At 42.7% G+C, this 21,163-nt stretch overlaps 1 protein-coding gene across 1 annotated transcript in view; it reads left to right on the top strand.

The window, feature by feature from the left end:
• The window catches only part of sec63 (SEC63 homolog, protein translocation regulator), a 100,583-nt gene that overhangs the window by 32,284 nt on the left and 47,136 nt on the right, over nucleotides 1-21,163 (top strand). Inside the window, exons 3-8 of the mRNA XM_068027160.1 lie at nucleotides 12,725-12,839; nucleotides 14,606-14,718; nucleotides 16,476-16,537; nucleotides 17,784-17,842; nucleotides 18,267-18,317; nucleotides 18,535-18,643. Coding sequence (XP_067883261.1) covers nucleotides 12,725-12,839; nucleotides 14,606-14,718; nucleotides 16,476-16,537; nucleotides 17,784-17,842; nucleotides 18,267-18,317; nucleotides 18,535-18,643 — 509 coding nt within the window. The remainder of the gene's footprint in view (nucleotides 1-12,724; nucleotides 12,840-14,605; nucleotides 14,719-16,475; nucleotides 16,538-17,783; nucleotides 17,843-18,266; nucleotides 18,318-18,534; nucleotides 18,644-21,163) is intronic.

Genomic DNA, 21,163 nt, shown 5'->3' with positions numbered 1-21,163 from the left:
AGGGCACCTTCCCTTGCAATCGCAGGAGGTGTAATACCTGTCCATTTACCTCCTCTCTCCTCACTATCCCAGGCCCCAAACACTCCTTTCAGGTGAAGCAGCGATTTACTTGTACTTCTTTCAATGTAGTATACTGTATTCGCTGCTCACAGTGTGGTCTCCTCTACATTGGAGAGACCAAGCGCAGACTGGGTGACCGCTTTGCGGAACATCTCCGCTCAGTCCGCAAGCAGGACCCTGAGCTTCCAGTTGCTTGCCATTTCAACACTCCCCCCTGCTCTCATGCTCACATCTCTGTCCTGGGATTGCTGCAGTGTTCCAGTGAACATCAACGCAAGCTCAAGGAACAGCATCTCATCTACCAATTAGGCACACTACAGCCTGCCGGACTGAACATTGAGTTCAATAATTTCAGAGCATGACAGCCCCCCACTTTACTTTGATTTTTAGTCATTTTTAGTTATTTTTTCTTCCTTTTTTTTTGCATTCCTTTTTACATTTTTTACAATCTTTTTTTGCATTTATTTCATTTCATCTTAGTTTGTTCAGTTTGCTTACCCACTTTTTTTCAGGTTGTTTTTCTTCAGGTTTGCACTTGCTGATGTTCAATATTCAGTATATTCACACCTAATCTGTACTAATGCTTTGTCTTTCAACACACCATTAACATATTGTTTGCCTTTTCTCCGTGACCTTTTGGTCAGCTATGTGGCCTGGTCCAATCTGCACCTTCTCCTTTGTTATCTCTTGCCCAACCCCCACCTCACTTATTTATAATCTGTGACTTTTCTAATATTTGTCAGTTCCGAAGAAGGGTCACTGACCCGAAACGTTAACTCTGCTTCTCTTTCCACAGATGCTGCCAGACCTGCTGAGTGAATCCAGCATTTCTTGTTTTTGTTGGTGCATTATTCACTCCTGTTTATCTATTCACACCACAGGTTCCATTTAAAATAATTTAATGCTTTAGAAATGTAGAATTATAGAATTTGGTGGAGGCTTCATGTATTGTTTTACAGTTTCTTATGACCAGTGTCGGTTGTCATAACAACAAATATTGATGGCATAGATATTTTGTTAATGTGATGGCCATTTGATGGCCCTAGGATACTGACTTCCTGGTCACGTCCATGTCTTCAAATCCCTCAATCTACCTTATTTGAACAGCTTTCTCCAGCTGTATGTCCCAGCCTGCACTTCCCTAGCTCTTGTTTACCATTCTCCCCTCCACCACTTGAGGGCCTATCCTTCTGTTATTATTTCCCCATTGTTTGGAGCTTTCTTCCTAAACTACTCTGCCTCACTATCCTCTCCCATTTTTCAGAAGCCTGGTTAAAATCCTGATATGTTTAGTTTTCCCATTTAATCGCTCTTGCCTCTGCTGTCTCTTGTAAAGTGCTCCAAGAGAAGCATTTAAGTATGGACATTATAAATTTGAAAGCTAAAATGTTAATGTCCATACTGAAGAATTAACTATTGTGGCTACTTCAAATTTAGTGTAAATCACTGACAGTTTAGTGGAGTTACTCTTGTGTAGATTAGATAGAGGTGGGATACATGAGACATGCAAACTTAAGTGATGTTTCAAATGAATATTTCAGAAAGCATTAATGTATTATCGTAGTCTACAAAATGTGATGGTTAATTAGATATTAAATTTTGAGCGTACTAAATTGACCAGTCGCGCTGTCTAGCAAGGGTGCAGTTCTTGGACTATATTAATTCAGATTTGAATTGATATTATTTGCTTTAAAAATCTCTCATGTGAGAGATTCAAAAGTGCTTGTTCTTTTTCAGTTTCTCCCTCTTTTTCCCTCTACTGCTTTCTCTTCTGTCTCTGTAGCTTCCCTTTATTTCTTGTACTTGCTTTTGTTGTTTTGTAGAAATACTTTACACGCTTTGCTTTCTTTCTCTCACTTTCTCTCCCTCTTGCTCTCTCTTTCTGTTTGCTCTGCACTTGTAGAGACTGATGATTAGTGCCCTCCATGCTGCCAATTCTAATTGTGTGTTGCAACACTCCTGTTATTTAGCTGCAAGCTCTTTGCTTTTTCATAGATTTTTTTGGCCAATTTTTTGGGATATTAATAACCACAACAATTTTTCCTTGTTGCACTCAAATTTGCCATATAAAAATGTGCATTTGTAATCTTTTTGGTTTAAGGTCTGAAGATATTTTAGGACTCCCTAATGCATCGCGCAAGCTGTGTTTTATTTCTTTCTACAGTTGTGAAAATTCTTTTAGCAGGCAGGATGAAGTTCATTTTCTTTTCAGCTAAAAGTTGCCCTGAAAAGGTGATGGACGTCTTCTTGAGTGACCACTGTTTTTGCAACGAAGTGGTTTGCTAGGCTACTTGCGAGGGCGTTAAGTCATGTATAGGCCACTGCTGGTAAGCATGGCCAGTTGACTTCCCTGAAGGACATCACTGAACCAGCAGCTTTCATGGTTGTTTTGTTTTATCTGGTGCCACTGCATAAATTGCTATGCTTATTAAATTAAATTTTACAACTTATAAGAATTGAATTGGGTTGCTAGTCTAGTTCTATTGCTACTACCTTTTGAATCCTGGAATTTTGCTTAAGTATTTTCATGACTCCACACAGCCACTATTTTTGTAATATATTGGTAAACTTGGCATTTGCTGTTTCTTTGCTTCAGTTGCATATGATACCCAAATAATTGAAGATGGGAGCAGGAATGGTTTCACCTTATTTGGATTTCTCCTTTTGAAGTAATGATGAGCTCTTGTCTGTGCCACTCAGTCCACCTCAGCTGCATAAATGCACGCACCAAGAGGCTAGTCGGTGTAGGGAATTAGGGGTGTGCTCCATCTTACTGCAGGGTGGCAGCCATTCATGAATGCACATTGTGGCATAGTACTTATTATCTTAAATCTTTTGAATTGTTTTTGCAGTAGCTCTCTTTCTGTACCTTGGAGAGTTTGCAGAAGCTTGATTTCTATTACCTTCCCCTATGTGTTAGCTTGATGCAGTTTGGTGCTTTTGCCTCAAAGTCAGAAAGTCATGGGATTGAGCTGCATTGCAGGACCGATTGCACAATCGAGGCTGACAGTTCAGTGCAGCAAATACTGTGTTTGGTGGAGGTGATTAACTGAGGCCCTCCCTGCATGAAGTTGCATATAAGCTTTCTCCCAGCCCAAAGTGGCTGTCGTGATTGCCTTATGAGAGCAAGTGACTGCTCTTTAAAGTTAATTTGTTGACTGTGAAGCACTTTGAGACATCCTGAGTATGATATTATATACTGTGCAACTGCAAGTTTCTTTCTTTTCCCCCCCACATCAAAAGGCAGAGTACAAAGATGTCTGCTATGTGAATTGCATATTATCAAAGTGATCATGTTAAATCCTGTTTATCTAACTTGTGGTAAATATGAATTTATCCTCATTTCCTTATTGGATTTATTAGTAATTATCTTGTATCTATGACCCCTCGTGTTGAACTTTCCACATCTCCCCGTCCAACTCAATTATAATTTTAAAGACCTGAAACACGTTACCTCGAAGTCTCTTTTCAAAAGAAAAACGCTTCAACCAGTTCAATCTTTCCTGATATCTGTAATCTCTCAGTTCTGGTACTATGCTTGTAAATCTTTTTTGCACTTTCTCCAGTGCTTCTATGCCCTTTCTATAATATAGAGACCAGAACTGTGCACAGTACTTCTAAGTGTGGCCTGACTAGGGTCTAATACAAGTTTAACGTAACTTCAGTTTAACATAACTTTTGAAGTCTGTACCTCTAGAAATAAATCCCATTGCTTTGTTAACACTTTTCATTGTTCTGCTGATATGCTATGCAACTTTTAATGATTTAGTCACCTGTATCCCTAGATCCCTTTGCCCATTTAGTTTCTTATTTTCCAATGTGTAAGTGATGAAATTTTTCCATTTAAGGTGCAGCACATTTATTTATGTTAAAGGTTTAACTGCCCAGCTTGCAATTTTTCTAATGTTGTCCTCTTATTATGATGCATTCTTCCTCAGTATACCCAAGTTTTTTTTTATATATTCGTTTATGGGATGTAGGCGTCGCTGGCTAGGCCAGCATTATTGCCCATCCCTAATTATCCTTGATAAGGTGGTGGTGAGCTGCTTTCTTGAACTGCTGCAGTCGTTTGGGTGTAGGTATACCCACAGTGCTGTTAGGAAGGGAGTTCCAGGATTTTGACCCAACGACAGTGAAAGAACGGTGATATAGTTCCAAGTCAGGATGGTGTGTGATCTGGAGAGGAGCTTGCAGGTGGTGTTCCATGTGTCTGCTGCCCTAGGGGGTAGAGGTCATGGGTTAAAAGATGCTGTCAAAGGAGCCTTGGTGAGTTGCTGCAGTGCGTCTTGTTTATAGTACACACTGCTGCCACTGTGCATCAGTGGTGGAGGGAGTGAATGTTGAAGGTGGTGGATGGAGTGCAGATCAAGCGGGCTGCTTTGCCCTGGATGGTCTCGACCTTCTTGAGTATTGGAGCTGCGCCCATCCAGGCAAGTGGAGTGTTTTCCATCACACTCCTGATTTATGCCTTGTAGATGGCTTTAAGGAGTCTGGAGGTGAGTTACTCGCCACAGGATTTCCAGCCTCTGACCTGCTGTTGTAGCCACAGCATTTATGTGGCTTGTCCAGTTCAGTTTCTGGTCAAAAACTGGTGACCCCCAGGATGTTGATAGAGGGGGGACTCAGCGATGGAAATGCCATTGAATGTCAAGGAGAGATGCAACCACCACAACCATCTTCATTTGTGCTAGGTATGACTCCAACCATCGGAGACTTTCCCCCTCATTCCCACTGACTTCAGTTTTGCTCGGGCTCCTTGATGTGATACTCAGTCAAATGCTGCCTTGATGTCAAGGACAGTCACTCTCTCCTCATCTGAGCTCAGCTCTTTTGTCCAAGTTCGGACCAAGGCTGTAATGATGTTAGGAGCTGAGTGGTCCTGATGGAACCAAACCTGAGCATCACTGCGCCAGTTATTGTTGAGCAAGTGTTGGTTGATAGTACTGTCGCCGACCCCTTCCATCACTTTGCTGATGATCGGGAGTAGACTGATAGGGTGGTAATTAGCAGGGTTGGATTTGTCCTGCTTTTTGTGTACAGGACATACCTGGGCAATTTTCCACATTGTTGGGTAGTTGCCAGTGTTGTAGCTGTGCTGGACCAGCTTGGCTAGGGGTGCAGCTAGTTCTGGAGCATAAGTCTTCAGTACTATTGCTGGAATGTTTTCAGGGTCCATGGACTTTGCAGTATCCAGTGCCTTCACAAGTTACTTGATATCACGTGGAGTAAATCGGATTGGCTGAAGACAGGCATGTCTGATGCTGGGGACTTTTTTTTTTATTCATTCATGGGATGTGGGCGTCACTGGCTAGGCCAGAATTTATTGCCCTTGAGAAGGTGGTGATGAGCTGCCTTCTTGAACCACTGCGGTCCATGTGAATTGGGTACACCCACAGTGCTGTTAGGAAGGGAGTTCCAGGATTTTGACCCAGCGACAGTGCAGGAACGGCGATATAGCTCCAAGTCAGGATGATGTGTAACTTGGAGGGGAACTTGTAGGTGGTGGTTGGTGTTCCCATGCGTCTGCTACCCTTGTCCTTCTAGTTGGTAGTGGTCGCAGGTTTGGATAGTGCTGTCTAAGGAGTGTTGGTGCATTACTGCAGTGCATCTTGTAGATGGTACATACTGCTGCCACTGTGTGTCGGTGGTAGAGGGAGTGCATGTTGTGGATGGGGTGCCAATCAAGTGGGCTGCTTTCTCCTGGATGGTGTCGAGCTTATAGGAACATAGGAAGATAGGAACAGGAGTAGGCCATTTAGCCCCTCGAGCCTTCACCACTATTCAGTGAGATCATGGCTCATCCGCGGCCTAACTCCATATACCTGCCTTTGGCCCATATCCCTTAATATCTTTGTTTAACAAAAATCTATCTATCTCAGATTTAAAATTAACAACTGTTCTAGCTTCAACTGCTGTTTGTTGGAGAGAGTTCCAAACCTCTACCACCCTTTAAGATCGGCATAGACTTGGAGGGCCGAATGGCCTGTTCCTGTGCTGTACTGTTCTTTGTTGTTCTTTGCGAGAAGTGCTTCCTAACGTCTCTCCTGAATGGTCTGGTCCTAATTTTTAGACTATGCCCCCTAGTTTTAGAATCTCCAACCAGTGGTGATAGTTTATCTATATCTAGCCTGTCTTTTCCTGTTAATATCTTGAAGACTTTGATCAGATCACCTCTTAGCGTTCTAAATTCTAGCAAAAACAGGTCTAATTTGTGTAATCTCTCCTCGTAACTTTACCCCTGTAGTCCAGATATCATTCTTGTAAATCTACGTTGCACTCCTTCCAAGGCCAATATATCCTTCCTAAGGTGTGGTGCCCAGAACTGCTCTCAGTACTTCGTGGGGTCTAACCAGGGTTTTGTACAGCTGCAGCATAACCTCTGTGTCTCTATACTCCATTCCTCTAGATATAAAGGCTAGCATTCCATTAGCCTTTTTGATTATTTTCTGCACTTGCTTGTGGCATTTTAAAGATCTATGCACTTGAACCCCCAAGTCTCCTTGGACATCCACTGTACTTAACCTCTTCCCATTTAGAAAGTATCCTGCTGTATCCTTTTTTGGTCTAAAATAGATAATCTCTCACTTGCCCGCATTGAAATCCATCTGCCACAGTTTTGCCCACTCACCTAGTCTGTTAATATCTCTTTGCAATTTTATGCCGCCTAACGTTGTATCATCAGCAAATTTGGATATATGACTTACTATGCCATCATCCAAGTCGTTATTGAATAATGTGAATAATTGAGGCCCCAACACAGATCCCTGCGGGACACCACTAGGCACATCCTGCCAATCGGAGTACTTACCCATTATCCCCACTCTCTGTCGCCTACCACTCAACCAACTTCCTAACCATGTCAATAATTTGTCCTCAACTTCATGGGCTTCTACCTTCGTTAACAGTCTCTTATGTGGCACTTTATCAAATGTCTTCTGGAAGTCCATATAAATAACATCCATAGACATTCCCCTGTCCACTACCTTAGTCACCTCTTCAAAAAATTCAATGAGATTTGTCAGGCATGACCTTCCCGTCATGAATCCATCCTGGCTGCCCCTGATTAACTGAAATTTTTCTAGGTGTTCCGTCATCCTATCCTTGATTATAGACTCCAGCAACTTCCTCACCGCAGATGTCAGGCTAACTGGTCTGTAATTTCCTTGGTTCCCCCTTTCACCCTTCTTAAAAAGTGGAGTGACGTGCAACTTTCCAATCCAGAGGGACCACTCCTGAATCTAGCGAACTCTGAAAGACTATAGTTCGGGCATTTACAATGTGCTCCCCTATTTCCTTTAACGCCCTTGGACGGAAACAGTCAGGTCCTGGGGATTTCTCACTCTTCAGTTCCATTAATTTCCTTGTTACTGATGTTTTACTTACGTTAATTATATTAAGTCCCTGTCTCCTATCGGTTATTAATTTTTTTGGGACTTCTGGCAACTTATCCTCCTTTTCAACTGTAAATACTGAGGCAAAGTAATTGTTCAACATGTCTGCCATTTCCCCATTATCAATGATCAATGACAATATTTCCATTTTCAGCTTTTAGTGGGCCTACATTGCTTTCCTTTTATGTAACTATAAAATTTATTATTGATTTTGATGTCCTTTGCAAGTTTCCTTTCATAATAGTAGCTCTTAGAAGCTGCTTTGTGACCCTTTGCTGGTCTTTGTATTGATCCCATTCGGCCAGATCTTTGTTGCGTTTTGCATTTTTGTAAGCCCTTTTTGTTTTATGCTATCCCTAATCTCTTTAGTTGTCCATGGCTGTTTTTTCTGTGAAGTGGAGCTTTTTCCTCTCGGGTATATACTCGCTTTGTATTTTGTTAAATGTTTCTTTAAATATTCTCCACTGTTCTTCAGTTGTTTGACCCATTAACAGATCTACCCAGTTTATTGTGGACAGTCTCTGTCTCATCCCGGTAAAGTCAGCCTTACCCAAGTCTAAAATTCTAGTAGCTGATTCGTGCTTTTCACTTTCAAACACTACCTTGAATTCGATCATGTTATGATCACTATTTGATAAATGTTCGTGCACAGTTAGGCTACTAATTAAATTTGGCTCATTGCTCATAACTAAATCTAATATTGCCTGTCCCCTTGTTACATCTAGGACATATTGCTGTAGGAAACTATCTCGGACACATTCCAGAAATTCGCAACCTTTCTGACAGGTGCTAGTCTGCCTCTCCCAATCTATGTGTAAGTTAAAATCCCCCATTAATACTACTCTGCCTTTGTTACACTCTTGTCTAATTTGTGCATTTATACAATCTAACACCTCAGAACTGCTACCGGGGTCTATACGCAACACCTATTACAGTTTTAGATCCTTTTCTGTTCCTCAATTCCACCCATAAGGTCTCCACTGGATGCTTTCCCCTCATTATATCCTCCTTCACCAATGAGGTGATGATATTTCTAATCGGAAAGGCTACTCCACCCCCTCTGCCATTTTCCCTGTCCCTCCTGTAAACTTTATAACCAGGTATATTCAGTTCCCAGTCCCAACCATCCTGCAGCCACGTCTCCGCAATGGCCACCACATCATAATCTTCCATTTGAATTTGCGCCTGCAACTCATCTAGTTTATTCCTTACACTCCGTGCATTTGTATATAGAACTCTTATTTGGGCTATACCCCATAATCTGTCCCTCAGCATTGATGCTTTATTGGCCTGTTTGTTATTTCTCTCTTCTGGTTTAACCAGTATACTCTTGCAGTTTGTTAACAATCAGCCTCACCACTAACCTGCAGTCCTACCTTCTCCTTTAACTTCCTGTTTTTCCATGCAACTGAACCCACTCCCCACTATTTACACTTCGAGTGTTGGAGCTGTACTCATCCAGGCAAGTGGAGAGTATTCCATCACACTAATGACTTGTGCCGTGTAGATGGTGGAAAGCTTTGGGGAGTCAGGAGGTGAGTTACTAGCCTCTGACTTACTCTTGTAGCCACGGTATTTATATGGCTACTCCAGTTCAGTTTCTAGTCAATGATAACCCCCTAGGATGTTGATAGTGGGGGATTCAGCAATCATAATGCCATTGAATGTCAAGGGGAGATGGTTAGATTCTCTCTTGTTGGAGATGGTCATTGCCTGACACTTGTGTGGCGTGAATGTTACTTGCCACTTATTAGCCCAAGCCTTGGATATTGTCCAGATCTTGCTGCATTTCTACCTGGACTGCTTCAGTATCTGAGGAGTCACGAATAGTGCAGAACATTGTGCAATCATCAGCGAACATCCCCACTTCTGACCTTATCATTGAAGGAAGGTCATTGACGAAGCAGCTGAAGATGGTTGGGCCTAGGACACTACCCTGAGGAACTCCTGCAGTGATGTCCTGGAGCTGAGATGATTGACCTCCAACAACCACAACCATCTTCCTTTGTGCTAGTTATGACTCCAACCATCAGAGTTTTCCCCTTGATTCCCATTGACTTCAGTTTTGCTAGGGCTCCTTGATGCCATACTCGGTCAAATGCTGCCTTGATGTCAAAGGCAGTCACACTCACCTCACCTCTTGAGTTCAACTCTTTTGTCCGTGGTTGAACCAGGGCGTTAATGAGGTTAGGAGCTGAGTGGCCCTGACAGAACCCAAACTGAGCGTCACTGAGCAGGTTATTGCTGAGCAAGTGCTGCTTGATAGCACTGTCGATGATTGACACCTTCCATCACTTTACTGATGATTGAGAGTAGACTGATAGGGTGGTAATTGGCCAGGTTGGACTTGTCCTGCTTTTTGTGCACAGGACATACCTGGGCAATTTTCCACATTGCTGGGTAGATGCCAGTGTTGTAGCTCTATTCGAACAACTTGGCTAAGGGTGTGGCAAGTTCTGGAGCACAGGTCTTGAGTACTATTGCTGGAATATTGTCAGGGTCCATTGCCTTTGCAGTATCCAGTGCCTTCAGTCGTTTGTTGATAACACGGCGAATCGAATTGGCTGAAGTCTGGCATCTGTGATGCTGGGGTCCTCGGGAGGAGGCTGAACTGGATCATCCACTCGGCACTACTGGCTGAAGATTGTTACAAATGCCTCAGCCTTATCTTTTGCACTGATGTGCTGGGCTCCCCCATCATTGAGGATGGGGATATTTGTGGAGCCTGCTCCTCCAGTTAGTTATTTAATTGTCCACCATTTATGGCTGGATGTGGCAGGACTTCAGAGCTTTGATCTGATCCGTTGGGTGTGGGATCGCTTAGCTCTATCTATCGCATGCTGCTTACGCAGTTTGGCACGCAAGTAGTCCTGTGTTGTAACTTCACCAGGTTGACACCTCATTTTGAAGTATACCTGGTGCTGCTCCTGGCATGCCCTCCTGCACTCTGCATTGAACCAGGGTTGGTCTCCTGGCTTGATGTTAACGGTAGAGCTGGAAATATGCCGGGCCATGAGATTACAGATTGTGGTTGAGTACAATTCTGCTGCTGATGGCCCACAGCGCGTCTTGGATGCCCAGTTTTGCATTGCTAGATGTGTTTGAAATCTATTCCATTTAGCACGGTGGTAGTGCCCCACACACGATGGAGGGTATCCTCTATGTGAAGGCAGGACTTCGTCTCCACAAGGACTGTGCGGTGGTCACTCCTACCAATACTGCCATGGACACATGCATCTACGGCAGGCAGATTGGTGAGGATAAGGTCAAGTATGTTTTTCCCTCTTGTTGGTTCCTTCACCACCTGTCGCATACCCAGTCTAGCAGCTATGTCCTTTAGGACTCGGCCAGATCGGTCAGTAGTGGTGCTACCGAGCCACTCTTAGTGATGGACATTGAAGTCCCCCACCCAGAGTACATTTTGTGCCCTTGCCACCCTCCATGCTTCCTCCAAGTGGTGATCAACATGGAGGAATACTGATTTTTCAGCTGAGGGAGGGCAGTAGGTGGTAATCAGCAGGAGGTTTCCTTGCTCATGTTTGACCTGATGCCATGAGACTTCATGGAGTCCAGAGTCGATGTTAAGGACTCCCAGGGCAACTCCCTCCCGACTGTGTACCACTGTGCCACCACCTCTGGTGGGTCTGTCCTACCGGTGGGACAGGGCATATCTGGGGGTGGTAATAGCGGTGTCTGGGACATTGTCTGTAAGGTATGATTCCGTGAGTATGACTGTGTCAGGCTGTTGCTTGACTAGTCCGTGGGACAGCTCTCCGAACTTTGACATAAGCCCCCAGCTGTTTGTAAGGAGGACTTTGCAGGGTAGACAGGGCTGATTTTGCCGTTTTCATTTCCTCTGTCTAGGTCGATGCCGGGTGGTCCGTCTACTTTCATTCTGTTTTATCGACTCCGTAGCAGTTAGGTACAACTGAGTGGCTTGCTGGGCCATTTCAGAGAGCATGTAAGAGTCACCCACATTGTTGTGGGTATGGAGTCACATGTAGGCCAGACCAGGTAAGGACGGCAGATTTCCTTCCCTCAAGGACATGAGTAAACCAGCTGAGTTTTTACAACAATTGACAATGGTTTCATGGCCATCATTACACCAGATTTTTTTTACTAATTGAATTCAGATTCCACCTTCTGCTCTGGTGGGATTCAAACCCATGTCCCCAGAGAAATACCCTTGGTCTCTGGGTTACTCGTCCAGTGACAATACCACTATGCCACTGCCTCCTTCAGGAGGAGGCCAAGATGGATCATCCACTCAGCACCCATGGCTGAAGATGGATGCAAATGCTCAGCCTTGGCTTTTGCACTGATGTGCTGGGCTTCCCCACCGTTGTGGATGGGGATATTTGTGGAGCCTCCTCCTCCCGTCAGTTGTTTAACTGTCCACTGCCACTCATGACTGGATGTGACAGGACTGCAGAGCTTGGATCTGATCCTTTGGTTGCGTGATCGCTTAGCTCTGTCTACTGCATGCTGCTTTCACTGTTTGGCATACAAGTTGTCCTATGCTGTAGCTTCACCAGGCTGACCCCTCATTTTTAAGTATGCCTCGTGCTGCTCCTGACATGCCCTCATACAGTCTTCATTGAACCAGGGTTGGTCCCCCAGCTTGATGATGGTAGAGTTGGGGGTATGCCGGGCCCATGAGGTCACATCATGACCCCTCAAAGCCTCTCCACCATCTGCAAGGCTCACCTGAGGAAGTGATGGAATACTCATCATTCACGTGGATGGGTAGTCACAACAACGCAAGAGCCTCAGCACCATCCAGGTCAGCGCAGTTTGTTAGATCGGTGTCTCTGCTATTAGACTTAAAATCCACCACTGTGGCTCTGTTGTCGAAGATCTGGAGGATGCACTGCAGAAACTCACCAAGGTTACTTTAATAGCACCTTCTCCCTGCTGCAATCTCTGCCACCAAAAGCAGCAACATCGTGGGAATATCATCACAACTCATTTTCCCCTGCAAGTTGCACAATGTCCTGACTTGGATGTAAATCATTGTTTCTTTATCATTGTTGGTTCTGGGTCCTATAATTCCCTATTTAACACTATTGTGGCTGCAGCATCACCACAAGGATTGTAATGGTTCATGGAGAAAGCCCGCCACTACCTCCATGGAGCAAATGGGAGTGGGCAGTAAATGCAGCCGTGCCAATGTCACCCATATCCTGAGAACAAAAAACATTTTTTAAGGCGAGATTAACTATAGGCAAATTTCTGCAAAGAGCTTTCTAATTATTTACTTTCTTTTTAAACAGAAAAATAGGACTGATTTCCGGATGGATACTACTCTGCTGTCTTTTATACAAAGTTTCAATAATAGAGAATAGAGAGAAAGAATACAACCCATATGAAGTACTTGGGGTCGACCCTGTAAGTAACTATCAATTCTTTTTTCAGTCAGGGAGTGATATTTTGTGATGGTATTATGATGAGAGCTTTACTTAAACCCCCTATCCACTTGTCCCTGCCACCAACATTATAGTTCCGTGTCCTGTGCACCATTCTGTGATCTGGAAGACGTGGAAGAAGCCACCACCTCTGAGGTCACTTCTTATACTATATTGCATTGTGACTGGCCCAATAGGAAGTGCATTGGAACACCTTGAGAAAATTGCTCTCTGATTTCTCTTTGGGTAGGAGTTGTGGTGGGGTGGGGAGCAGTGCCTGACATCTCCTTGGCTCACCCAAGACACTCAGATCCCTCGCATTACGATTTCTGAGTAAAACTGCATCCTACCTATTGTGGCATAATGCATTATATTGGCATGGTATCTGAGAATGACAACGCATTCCTTCTTAGCATAGTGGTTGCGCTGGAGTGCATGTTCCCTACCCTGGTAGACTTGCCAATATGTCTCAGATGGAGATTTACACAGGAGCTGCATAAAACAGATTGCTGTTGAAAATAAAGCTGACTCCCCTTACCTGCCACTTTTTATTTATTAATATAGAGGAAGCTACAGAAGTATCTTTTGATAGTGGTATTATAATGTATAGTTAGCTTCTTCAAGCTTGTGCAATATTTGTTCAAGAAGATCATTATTAAAGGTGCACACAGAAGGAATGATTTTCTTGGAGTAGTCTAAGATTTTTTGACAATTGTAGTGATAAAACAAATTGTAAATGTGTTTGAAAATATTGCTGTGGGTTGCAGTGCAATACGTGTTGTCTTTTAAAGTGGGGTGAAATAGTGTACTATATTTAGTAACCAGCAGCTCTCAACTGAATTTGGTTGCATCAGAACATTAATCGTCCACTCTAGTAGCTTTGGTAACCAGATACTGGGTTTAAACTTTAATTTTGGGTTGTATATTATGTAACACGTAGTTTGTCAGTAAACTGAAACTCTGCCTCTAAAATGTTTGTTTTGATTTCATTCAGGAATTTGTAGCGTGGCATGCCAAGTTAGGTGGTATGATAGTAAGGGGGGGGGGGGTGACGCGTGGAGAAAGAGGTGGAAGAGCGGTGGACTTCATGGAGTTAAAATATACAACTCTTTGTTATCTTGCTGCACTGTGTACTTTCCGGCATTTGAGAGAGCTTCAGTATTTAAAAGGAAGAAAGATTTTATATAGTGCTTTATCACAGCTGAGAAATATCTCAAAGTGCTTCACGTAATTTTGAAGTGACTGTTATGTAGCAGACATGGAGGCCAATTTATGCACCACAAAGTCTGATAAACAACAATGAGGTGAGTGGCTAGTTAATCTGCTTTGGTATTGGTTGAGCTTGGATGACTGGCCAGGACATCAGGAAAATTCTCAACTTCACTGAAAAGTTCCATGGGATCTTGACTGTCTACCTGAACAAAACATACTGTAATACAATGATAGTACAGTGTTGTAGTAAATATTCATACAGCAAGCTTAAATTGTAGGAGTTTTTAAAAAGTGTTGTTTGTCAGCTTTGTAGCATTACACAACATTCAGACATGTAGAATTTCCAGTTCTTGATCCAAGTGAATGAATAACACTTCCAATGACTCTGGAATGCAAAGTTCATCTCTGTTAAATTACACTGACTTGTATCCAAATAAAACTTAATTGATTCTTTAATTTTATTTTTGGGTTGGGAAAGAGGTGGAGAATAAGTTTTCCCATAGATAACTGGTGCATATTTATTTTTTCCTAACTTAGGGAGCATCTATAGCAGAAATCAAAAAGCAGTATCGACAGTTGTCGCTCAAACATCACCCAGATAAAGGAGGCGATGAAGTCTTGTTTATGAGGATTGCGAAAGCTTATGCTGCGTGAGTAGTAGCATCTTAATAGAAATTGGACTTTAGGAAATGGAACTGCAGTTTTGTGGCAATTATCTTGTCCTGGAGCAAATTATTTAATATATGTTCTTGATTTGTGGGGGACACTAGCTAGATCACACTTAACTACCCAGCCCTACTATCCCTGAAAAGATATCGTTGTCCTTTTTCTTTAGTTACTGAGTCACCTGTAGTCTGGGCTGGATAGATTCCCTGAACTATGCAGGTTTTTGCGACAATCCTTAATAATTTTCTCTGTGCTAGTCCATTAACTGCTGATTTAATGAATTCTGTTTCTCAACTTGCTATACTGAGATATGAGTTCACTCTCTCTTGGTTGCTAATTCACTATGATAACCAGTACACTACCCTGCAGAAGTGCTGGTTGGGCCCATGGCTTTCATTTACACTGTAAACTGCTTTTACTTGACCGTTAAATCTTCCTAATCATTGATCGTCATGTTAAATTATTCATCACTGCACTCGCTGACCTTGATACTATGACTGGCATTACCTGCCATTCTTAACATGCTCAGTAGCTGTTGTGATAGTATTATAACTATGGCCACTGGATTATGGTGGCTGAGTATGTCAAATTTCATTTTAAGTAAGAGATTCCAAGATTTCACTAGTGCTTTGGGAATCGCATTCTTTAATCATGCTTCTTTCTATGAAAACTAGTGGCCAGAATCATAATACGTTATTCAATGGACATCAAAGGTGTTTTGACCTAACATATTTCCTGCCAGTGAAAATCCTAAATTGTTCATACTTTAAATTGCATTTCTCTCCTTCATATCTAGCAGTTGCATTAAAATAAATGAAATATTCCAGCTCATAACCTCTGGTGGGTTTTGACCATGTATTTGCTGAAATTTAACTTGAGAGAAATGCCTTTTAAGACTTGTGGTTATGTAATTTAATGAATGCACAGTTGCAACTCTATCAATACACAATCATGAATGTTTTAGTTAGACTCAGCTTCTGTTGACCTTGTGCTAAACAGTCTGTATGAGGTATTTGATTTGCTGTACTAACTAAAACTGACACCAGATATAGTTCCTGTTCATTGCGTCAACGATTAAAACTTGGAAATTGATGAACTGTTATCATGTTTCATATTCTAATATCTTAAGCATTCAAGAAATTAAACAGTTGGGAAAATGTAACCCTTTATAATAGCTGCTTTAAAAATGTTGAAAGATTTGGATTGAATATCGACTTCAGATTTTATATTCTAAACACTTTTACAAGGTAACAGTAACATTAAAAAATGTAACAGGTTTTCATTTTATTTTCCCTCTGAAAGAAGTGGTTGTTATCCAGATGTTTCACCTTTCCTTATCTCTGTAACCTCCTCCAGCCCTACAACCCTCATCTATCTGGCCTCTTGTGTATCCCCAATTGCTGCACTATTGGTGGCTGTGCCTTCAGCTGCCTGGGCCCTAAGCTCTGGAATTCCTTCCACCTCCCTTTCCCGTTTTGACTCTCAAAAATCTACCTTTGGACCAACCTCTTGGTCATGTGCCCTAATATCTTGTTATATGGTTTGATGTCAGATGTTTGATAATGCTCCTGTGAAGCACTTTGGGATGGTTTAGTATGTCTGAGGCACTATATAAATAAGTTTCATTTTTAAAGCTTTGCCTGAAACTTTTTGCCGTTTTCCTTTCCCCTAGATGTGCATTTCAGCTTCACATCACTAGAATTTAACATCAGTTTTTAAAATCCAGCTAATTCTCTTCCAGTTTAACAGATGAAGAGTCTCGTAAAAATTGGGAAGAATATGGTAATCCAGATGGTCCACAAGGTACTTTGCCATTCTTAAGGGATCCACTTTTCTTGGGAATTCTTACTTGGAAAATCCATTTCAGTTTGCCCCTTTTAAAATATTATTCCAGTCCCATCCTAGACTGCTTTCGTGCATCTCTTAGTAGCTGGTTATACAGTACCATTGATGAGGGGTCAGCACAAATTATTTTCCTGCCAGGAATTAAAAAAAATGTTTTCATGCTCATCAAGATGCAGCATGGTTAGTACTGGCAGTCGAGCTGGAATACCAGTTTAGGCACCCACGGTGAGGTATAGCACACCCAGATATGTAACACAGTTCCCTCCACTATGGCCCCAGCAATGTGCTGTAATCCCAGTCTCTGAAGAACACTCGCTACTGGACAAGCATGATATTCTTTACGTTTCCTACACCAACCATCTTTACGCATGTCTGAGTGACATTGCCAACTAGTTCTGAGTTAGGGGCAGTTTTATGCTGTAAGCCTGGCCCCACTCAGATCTGGAGTACAACTGCTCAGACTCATCTCACATTGGACACTTTAAAAAATAAAAAGAGAAGAGACTTTCATCCTATCAGTCTGGGCTGGTGATTTCAACCTAGATTATAAAGGCCAGTTCTCCCAACCATCTCAAGCAGAAAATAACAGTATTTTTAATTTAAAAAGTTAAGTAAGGGGCACTGATTATGTGTCACAAAGTAGTTGCTTGCAGGTGCATGCTTATGAGTTCCAATGGCTCGTTCCTGATCTCAGCTGTATCAGTAATGCAAAAGGACTAAGCTTTCCTTTTATCCCTTGTGCCCAAGTATGCTGTATTGACTGAATTGCAGTTTCTTGCCCCTGTTGTTTCTTGACACCAAAATGCTAAATGGGTCCAGTAACAGCCCTGGGCAAATTAGGGAGATGGAGTCGTTTCGGAGAATATTGGGACGTTGGTCCTATTCCATGGATTTGAGCAGTGAACACTGTTGCCATTTGTTTGGTTGGCAACTGATCATGTGGGGAATTGCCCTGCAATGAGTTGGGAATACCTAAAGCTTATTTTTAAGTTACTGCAATAGATTTTAGTACAGCTGTATAGTTGTATCCTAACAAATGGACCTTTTAATTCTCTTTAGGTGCCAGTGACAAGCTAGGTAGAAATTATTCCTTTGTATGAGTCAAAATAATTTTATGTGCACCATACCCAAGTCAGGGTTAGACACGTCATTGGATTGCTTTGTGTGTCCTGATAAATGACAACCCCTCTGTTTTCTGTTTCAGCTACAACTTTTGGCATAGCCCTTCCATCATGGATTGTAGACCAGAAGAACTCCATGCTGGTAGGTTGTAATTCAGAAGCAACAGTACTTGAGCACTTAACTCATCCATCCTATCTGTAAAATTCTGTTGGTTTAGTTGAATTATGGAGGTTCTTGTTGAAACTTTTATTCAGCGATAGATAGTTAAGATCAGAGGATCTTATGGGAGCAGGCAGATTTAGAGGGAGAGAGATGTTTGGTGTATTAGCTCAAAAAGCATTTGCCTGAAAATGGAATGTGGCTTTCCTTTGTTTTGAGAATCAATCTGTATCTGTCAATTAGAATTCCAAGTATTTTTGAGACCCCTCTATTTCAGGCCTTGTAGATGTTTCTTTTAAATCTGTTATAATATAGGATGGTAAACAAGGGGTTAATATCTTTGGGAACATTAGGAATTCTAGCAAGAAAAGCCTATGAACTCTTCTGCCTTTATTAAATTCTGTAGGTCTTGGCTGTGTATGGATTTGCATTCATGGTGATCCTTCCTGTGGTTGTGGTGAGTCTTCAGTTTCGTTTTTAACCTCACTTGCATGTATTCAAAGCTGTGCTCTTGTATGCTTGGATGATTTGCCAGAAGTCTATAGATTTGAAGTCAGACCACCTCATGCAATCATACAATGCGCACGTGCTGTTTGGTTGCTGCAGTCTTTTCATGGTAGACCTGTGTGCAGCATTAATCTTGAAATTTCTTTTCTTTTTCTTCATGTATAAAGGGGACATGGTGGTACCGTTCTGTTCGATACAGTGGTGACCAGATTCTTATTCACACAACACAGCTATACATGCATTTTATGAACAGAACTCCCAATATGAACATGAAACGTAAGTGATTAAGTTTAAAATTTTTAACAGCTTTGACTTCTTGCATTGTTAGCTGGTCTTTGAGCCATCTTAATGTTTAGGAGTACAAATACTTAAAGGCCCAAGTTTCTCAAAACTAGAACAGTTTTGTTATTGAATCCTCGTTGCTATATTCTACAGTTTTTATTTTTTGATCCCCTTTTTCCTTTCCCTTACCCATGCCACATGGACTTATTTTTCTTCCCTTTTAGGTCTCCCTGCTCCAGGCGTCATTTATACTTGGAAGAAATTATGCATTTGAACCCCTAGTCCTCTGTTTATCTATATGTTTCAGTGTCTTTCCATTGAATGTATTTTTCCTTCTGCTTCTGCTTTCCTGCTTATTTTCCTTCCAAATGCATTACTTTACAAGGGCATGTGAGCAAACTTTCCTCTAAGCCACTGTAGATAACTGCAGGCAGATTAACAGAAAAGCAAAATTTTGTGGACGCTGAAAATCTGAAAAAGAAAGAGAAATTGCTGGAAGCACTCAGGTCAGGCAGCATCTGTACAGAAAGAAACAGAGTTAAAACTTCAGGTTGATGACCTTTCAGATTAACAGAATGGGCAGACAAGTGCCAATTACAGTTTAATGTGGATAAGTGTGAATTAATGCATTTTGGGAAGAAAATAGGGAATGTGTGTGTATATTTTTAGTTTAATACATGGGATGAGAAATTATTGTCATGAGGAGAGACTTGAGATACAGGACTTTTTGCAGTGGAGTAAACAAGTCTGAGAAGAGATTGAGGCATCCATGAGGCACTGTGGGCCAGCAGCAGCAGAACTGTATTCAACCACAATCTGTAACCTCGTGGCCCAGCATATCCCCCACTCTACCATTGCCATCAAGCCGGGGGACCAACTCTGGTTCAATGAAGAGTGCAGGAGGGCATGCCAAGAACAGCACCAGGCATACTTAAATGAGGTATCAGCCTGGTGAAGCTACAGCACAGGTCTACTTGCATGCCAAACAGCAGAGCCAGCATGCAATAGATAGGGCTAAGCGATCGTCCAACCAACGGATCAGATCTAAGCTCTGCAGTCTTGCCACATCCAGTCATGAATGGCGGTGGATAATTAAACAACTGATGGGAGGAGGAGGCTCCACAAATATCCCCATCCTCAACAATGGGGGGACCCAGCACATCAGTGCAAAAGACAAGGCTGAAGCATTTGCATCCATCGTCAGCCGGAAGTGCCGAGTGGCTGATCCATCTCTGCCTTCTCCTGAGGTCCCCAACATCACTCACTCCACGTAATATCAAGAAATGGCTGAAGGCACTGCATACTGCAAAGGTTATGGGCCCTGACAACATTCTGGCAATAGTACTGAAGACTTGTGCTCCAGACCTTGCAGTGCCCCTAGCCAAGCTGTTCCAGTTCCAGTACAGCTACAACATTGGCATCTACCCGGCAATGGGGAAAATTGCCCAGGTATGTCCTGTGCACCAAAAGCAGGACAAATCCAACCTAGCCAATTACCGCCCTATCTGTCTACTTCTGATCATCAGATAAGTGATGGAAGGGGTTGGCGACATTGCTGTCAAGCAAAACCTGCTCAGCAATCACCTGTTCACTGACACTCTGTTCGGATTCCGCCAGGGCCACTCAGCTCCTGGCCTCATTACAGCCTTGGTCCAAACATGGACAGAAGAGCTGAGTTCCAGAGGTGAGGTGAGAGTGATTGCCCTTGGCATCAAGGAGCCCGAGCAAAACTGAAGTCAGTGGGGATCAGAGGGAGAACTCTCCGCTGGTTGCAGTCATACCTAGCACGAAAGAAGATGGTTGTGATTTTTGGAGGTCAATCATCTCAGTCCCAGGACATCACTGCAGGAGTTCCTCAGGGTAGTGTCCTAGGCTCAACCATTTTCAGCTGCTTCACCAATGACCTTCCCTCCATCATAAAGTCAGAAGTGGGAATACTCGCTGATTACTGCACAATGTTCAGCACTATTCACGACTCAGATACTGAAGCAGCCCATGCCCATATGCAGCAAGGCCTGGACAATATCCAGGCTTGGGCTGATAAGTGGCAAGTAACATTTGGACCACACAAGTGTCAGGCAATGACCATCTCAAACAAGAAAGAATCTTTCCACCTCCCCTTGACTTTCAATGGCGTTACCATTGCTGAATCCCCCACTATCAACATCCTGGGGGTCACCATTGACCAGAAACTGAACTGAACCAGCCACATAAATGCTGTGGCTACCAGAGCAGGCCAGAGGCTGGGAATTCTGCAGCGAGTACCTCACCACCTGTTTCCCCAATGCCTGTACACCATCTACAAGGCACAAGTCAGGAATGTGATGGAATACTGTCCCCTTGCCTGGATGGGTGTGGCTCCAATAACACTAATGAAGCTCGACACCATCCAGAACAAAGCAGCCCGCATAATTGGCACCCCATCCACAAACATTCACTCCCTCCACCACCGACGCACAGTGGCAGCAGTGTGTACCATATACAAGATGCACTGCAGCAACTCACCAAGGCTTC

This window comes from Heterodontus francisci, chromosome 3 (genome assembly GCF_036365525.1).
Source record: "Heterodontus francisci isolate sHetFra1 chromosome 3, sHetFra1.hap1, whole genome shotgun sequence".
Taxonomy (NCBI): domain Eukaryota; kingdom Metazoa; phylum Chordata; class Chondrichthyes; order Heterodontiformes; family Heterodontidae; genus Heterodontus; species Heterodontus francisci.
The sequence above is the reverse complement of the archived record's forward strand: the minus strand, read 5'-3'. Positions and strand labels throughout refer to the sequence as shown.